The 6,127-nt window shown below is 41.2% G+C and overlaps 2 protein-coding genes across 2 annotated transcripts; both read left to right on the plus strand.

The window, feature by feature from the left end:
- Positions 1–4,228: 4,228 nt before the first annotated feature.
- Positions 4,229–4,915, plus strand: LOC133709916 (large ribosomal subunit protein eL21z/eL21y-like). The gene has a single exon (XM_062135867.1). It carries the CDS (start codon positions 4,295–4,297, stop codon positions 4,787–4,789), a length of 495 nt encoding a protein of 164 aa, XP_061991851.1. The 5' UTR covers positions 4,229–4,294; the 3' UTR covers positions 4,790–4,915.
- Positions 4,916–5,055: 140 nt separating this feature from the next.
- On the plus strand, positions 5,056–6,127 carry LOC133709915 (UPF0481 protein At3g47200-like). Its single transcript, XM_062135866.1, has 2 exons — positions 5,056–5,313; positions 5,397–6,127. Exons 1-2 carry the CDS (start codon positions 5,266–5,268, stop codon positions 6,084–6,086), a joined length of 738 nt encoding a protein of 245 aa, XP_061991850.1. The 5' UTR covers positions 5,056–5,265; the 3' UTR covers positions 6,087–6,127.

A 6,127-nucleotide genomic window follows, 5' to 3' on the forward strand; every position in this document is an offset into this window, starting at 1 on the left:
GCCCCAAATCCCCAATAAGAATTTAATAAATAAAATAATTTTTTCTCATATTGCATTTTTTAAAATTAAAATCTACAACAAATAAATTTAAAACATGATTAAATTCATATATCATAATTTAGTGAGTGCAAAAGTATTTTAAAAGTAAAAGTGTAGCCATTAAAGTAAAGTAGTAAATGTATATATTTATGATTTATATTATAAAAAATAAATTAAAAAATATATAAGTTAAATATATGTATATATTATTGGGGCGGGTTTGGAGATGGGGATCACAATACCATCCCCGCCCCATCCCCAATCTTAGATAGCGGGGATTGGGGATCCCCATCTCCATTTGTCCCCGAATTCTCCCCGAATTCTCCCCCCATTAGGGGCGGGTATCCAATGGAGCTCCGCCCCACTGGGGATTTTTGCCATCCCTAATGTGTGCACATGCTTAAAATTTGATCGAGGATTCCAATTAGCTGCAACATGATGGTACCTTGTCATCAAAAAACATGATGGTACCTGAGTAAAGGGCAAAAATTATTGGTCTGCCAAAAGCAAAGAGGCAGAGATGGGTCGGTGGCTTTTTGGCGATACCCATAAGGTGGTGTTGAGGGTTAGTTTAGAAATGTTTTGGAAGTATTTTGGAGGATCTATAATTGGATAGAGAAGATTTATTAGGTTAAGAAAGACATGTCTGGAATGCTTCCAAGGTTTTCTCATGCTTCTAAGGGATGGGATCATCTTGGAGGCACAAATACAAAACAAAATTATCCCATCCGAGACTGTCTCATGTCGAATTTTGATGAAGGAGCATTGGTTCCGAAAATAGTATGCATGGGAAAGTAGATTTTGAATGAGTACGAAAAACAAAAGTATTAGATGGTTATAGGGTTGTCTTGTGTTTACTTAAACAAATGAAATTAGAAAGTAAGAGAATTCTCCTTCTCATCCAGAAATTTGTTTCTCTGGTGATGGTTGGTAGGAATTCCTATTTTTTTAAGAAATCTTCTTCTATTCATCATTTTTCATATGAGTAGACATGTATCGAATCAAAAGGAGATCAGGTATAAGATATTTGTTGGATTAACCTCCGATAAACTAAAGCATGACTTCAAACAAAACATATTAGAATGGGAGTTTCTTTATCTCGCCACTCGCCACTCGCCTCTGGCCTCTCGCCTCTTGGAATAAAAGCAAAAACAAATAGAATTATAAAAAATAGATAGATTTAGCTATCCAATAAGCAGTTACTTGGACTAATGAAGGTTGTATTCAAGGGGTAGGAAGAGTTGTTGATTTGTTAAATATCTAATTTGAAACTTTTCATGTCTCAAGATTGGTGACTTTATTAATACAACCCAAAAGACAATGTGAAACAGTGAAAGGAGGGAGGGAAGCGGCCTGGAAAATGACAGAGATGACTCACTTGAAAATGGTAAGGTAGGAAGCAGAATTTGCGGATCAAATTGGCAAAACATGGGAGCACAGCCAATTAGGGCATCGGGGGCAGCAAGAAATTTGGTAGTGATAGACTGAAGAACTCAAACTCTAGCGGAGGGTTGGAAGTATCACCACCACTCGAGCAGTTTTGGTTCTTTGGAATAGGAGGAGGTGGGGGATAAAGTAAACAAGCCAGTAAAGTCACAGGTGTTCGATTAATTGGTAAAGGTGACTGATGCCTGAAGCCCTGAAAAAAGTTTCCCCAACTTAACTGTCAATGTTCACTCATGTGAATTGACAGAGAATGATGGCAACTACGATTACAGTGAGGTGAAAGCTGGAATATACAGGCTTTATCCCTGTGGGGATTTGTCAGAAACCCTAAACCCTAAACTTTTGATTTGATTAATTGTGAACTGCACTCCTTCATCAGCGGCGGATCTAGAATTTTAAATTTGGGGGAGCAAGGTTTTGGGTTAATGAGAGATGTGAAAACAGTCAAAACACCAAACTAATATATATATATATATATATATATATATATATATATATATATATATGTGTGTGTGTGTGTGTGTGTGTGTGTGCACGAGCGTGTATTAATGTATAAAAGTTATAATTATGTACTGAGTTTCATTTTAAGTGAAGGCTGCTCTTAATTTTTAGGGAAAAATGCACCAACAGTGTCCGGACACTGTGAGGACTGTTAAAATGATACCTGAACTTACAAAGTTATCAATGTGATACCTGGACTCATTTTTTCGTATCAACATCGTACCTACGACCAAATTCAGTCACGGAACCGTTAAATTTTGCACGTGTCACACACGTGAGTCACTTAATGAAGACAAAAAGACTGATTTACCCTCAATTTTTTTTTTCTTTCTTTCTTTATTTATTTTTTTTTTCTTTCTTTCTTTATTTATTTATTTCTTTCTTCTTCTTCTTTTTTGGTTTCTTCTTCGGAGTTCTTCCCCTGATTTGAATCATCAAGATTCAAATCATCTCAGTAGCGGGCCATTCCGGCTACGTCATGGCCTTGAAGAACACCGGCGCCGCCTTAAGCGATTACGGTCACGGTGAATCACAGCAGACACCTCCTCACCCTGCTCCTCCTGTCGAACTGCTCGTCCAAGTTCACCCCCTCCGCCGCCGCCGATGGCTTAGCCACCACCATTCTCGTTCTCTCCTCCGACCCCCTTGTATATACCATTGATCAGAAACTCAGACCCCGCCAGCCCTCCACTCTCAAATCACAACTCCAATCCCACCCTGCCATTCTCTTTGTCACTCCCGACATGCAACACCACCTCTGTCATTCCCGACATGAACAACCACTCATATAGAAATTCAACAACCCCTCCATCAAATTATAAGATCCAATTCAAACTCAAATCACCCATAAAACTCATCAAACGAAACACAGCACACAAAAGTAATCTATACTAATCTCAAACCCATTGGGCAAGCATATATTCAATAATTTCCAATCAATTTGAGTACCTTCTGGAGCTGATTGTAGCTGACATCGTCGCGATGCTTGGACCAAAACCCATTGGGCGAAGAGAGAGTGTAAATGGGTGAAGCCCCATCACTGAATTGGTCATCCCTCTAAGCTAAGCCGAGGATTTTGGGTTCAATCAGAGGCAATTGTAGGCCAGAGAATTGAGAGTGAAGTCGGAGGCCGACGATGCCGACGAAGGTCTGGAAAACGAGGATGCAGGGGGTTAGGTTGCCCATTGCTGAAGAGGACGAGGGTGAAGAAGAAGAGGACTGTGAGGAATAAAAAGGGTTTCGTCGGAGATCGAGAAAGAAAATGGGCTCGATGGGTGCAGCGGTGGTGTTGGTTGAACTGATCGACTGGTGTGGTCTGGTGTTGGTTGCGGTGGTGTTGGCAAGGAGAGAAGGAGAGTGAGAGGAGAGAGAGAAGAAATAAGAAATTTTGTTTTTTTTAATAAAAATGTATAAAAAGACAATTTTACCCTTAAATTTAACGGTTCTGTGACGGAATTTGGTTGTAGGTACGATGTTGATACGAAAAAATGAGTCCAGATATCATATTGATAACTTTGTAAGTTCAGGTATCATTTTGACAATCCTCACAGTGTCCGGACACTGTTGGTGCATTTTTCCCTAATTTTTATTAATCTCTTTCATACCATGCATTGGCAAGTATGTTAATTACAGTCAAGTACGCAAAGTTTTGAGTGACGGCAGCATTCCCCATTGGGCATGAGGTAGGTCCGCTAGTGCTTTGGATGGGTGCATGTACATCATACTTTGCTCCTGAAAGGAATAATGTGAATCTATTTTCTTTTTTCTGCATGAATGGATCTAGTCATAACTCATACGAAGAATGCTTAGCTTTAATTGTATTAGACTATGAGTAGATTTTCATTGGCAGACTAAGGATGTCCCTTATTTTAGGGTTATCTGAACTAGATTCAGCTCTAAGGGTTAGTTTCAGTTTGGAGACCCCAAAAATGGTATGAATTAACATAGAAAAATTAACGATAAATTAAAAAAAAAAAAAAAAAAGAAGGTAGAATGTGTCTCGAGTGAGAAACACTTTCAAGTGTGTTTTGAAAAGCACATCTACAAAGTTTTGGGCCTATCAGAAGCAATTTCACATAGTTGAGTTGTGGCATGGGTCTAATTGACCATGGATCTTGCGGTGAACCGGGTTAAAGTGATGTTCGAAAATTGGTAGTTCACTGGGTTGGGCCTTAAATCAGACTCAAAGCCCAAGTTGAGTTGGCCCAATCCAAGTGAATGGATGTAAAAGCCAGAAGAAAACACTGAAAGGTTGAGCCGTCTAGGGTTTAAGGAAAAGAGGGAAAGCCAGAAAGAGAGCGAAGCAGCAATGCCGGCCGGTCACGGACTTCGATCTCGCACTCGGGACCTCTTCGCTCGCGGCTTCAGGAAGAAGGGTTACATCCCTCTCTCCACCTACCTGAAAACCTACCGGACCGGCCAGTACGTCGACGTCAAGGTTAACGGCGCCGTCCACAAGGGCATGCCCCACAAGTTCTACCACGGGCGCACGGGTCGGGTCTGGAACGTCGCCAAGCGGGCCATCGGCGTCGAGATCAACAAGATGATCGGCCATCGGGTCATCCGCAAGCGCATCCACGTGCGTGTGGAGCACGTGCAGCCGTCGCGGTGCGAGGAGGAGTTTAAGGCGAGGAAGACTGGGAATGATGAGGTGAAGGCGGCGGCCAAGGCGCGTGGGGAAGTCATCAGCACCAAGAGGCAGCCGCAGGGGCCCAAGCCCGGGTTCATGGTTGAAGGGGCTTCTTTGGAAACCGTCACTCCTATTCCTTATGATGTTGTCAATGACCTCAAGGGAGGTTACTGAGGAGTGGGTTTGGGGGTTTAGGGTTTTTTGCTATGTTTCGGAGTCGATTTCATTGGATTTATTTCTTTGATTCTGTATCTGGGTAACTCTTTTTCTTATAATATTTGAGGATTTCTTGTTGTGCTTTGTGGATGAACTTGAATCTCTGTAATCTGCTAAATGTGCCAAAATGAAAAGAGAAGGAGTCTTAAACTAATGAAAGTAACATCTACCTTAAATGATTTTTACATTGAGACGTTAACTTTGCATCAAGAAAGGACTTGTGCTTCTAGTTTATGGCAATTGGTAAGCACTTTAGCTTAAATGAACACTGCCATTGTTTAAACAAAACAAACACCATCTTTGCATCTTTCATCATTCTTGTTTGTAAAGCAAGGATTACAACCTTGAATAACACAGCTGATTTGTAAAGGACTAGATTGAGTTTAGGTGTGTCAAGCAGGGCAGGTTGGAATCGGGTCGAGAATCAGTTGCCAATGCTTGTTCTTGTCAAGCTGGTCGCAGTTGAAACTGATAAAGCTAAGGTAACTATATCAGTCAATAGTATTATTGTCTATTGCTAGTTTAGATAGCAATTTAACAATGAAGTCTAATCTATTTTCAACAGGATGAAGAATCTGTGAATAGACTCATAGTAAAGTTCTGCTGCTCCTGCACAGTACCCCTGAACATGGGCAAGTGTGTGCACGTATTGGACGTGTACAGGAAGAGCCTGCTTCAGGAAGATCCCCACCAGAAAATAGTTCGCCACAGAGCGTCTGTGAATGGCAATGCAATCATCTGGTCTACAACAGAGCTTAAAGAAGCCGGAATCAGATTCAAGAAAAGCAAATCTTCAAGCCTCAAAGACATCTCATTCTCTTGGGGAATCCTGAAGCTCCCACTTATGGTTGTGGATGATTCAACCGAGTCTATGTTCTTGAATATGATAGCATTTGAGAGATTCAATGTTGGAGCAGGAAATGAGGTGACGTCTTACATATTCTTCATGGACAGCATCATAGACAATCACAGAGATGTTGGCCTCCTGCAATCAAAAGGCATCATCCACAACTTTCTGGGAAGTGATGATGCCGTGGCTAAACTTTTGAACTCACTCTCCAACGATATAACTCTTGACCCAGACTGCAGCCTTGATAAAGTTCATAAAAGTGTCTATCACTACTGCAAGAAGCCTTGGAATAACGAGTGGCGCGCTAATCTTATCCAGAAATCCATGGGCTATTATATCTCTTTTTGCAGCAATCTTGCTCTTTGTGCTTACTATAGCTCAGACTGTTACCCAGGTGATGGATGAAATAGCTCCCCTCCTCTCCAGAACTGGGGTCTCCTCCTCCA

Source organism: Rosa rugosa, chromosome 5 (assembly GCF_958449725.1).
Source record: "Rosa rugosa chromosome 5, drRosRugo1.1, whole genome shotgun sequence".
Lineage (NCBI taxonomy): Eukaryota > Viridiplantae > Streptophyta > Magnoliopsida > Rosales > Rosaceae > Rosa > Rosa rugosa.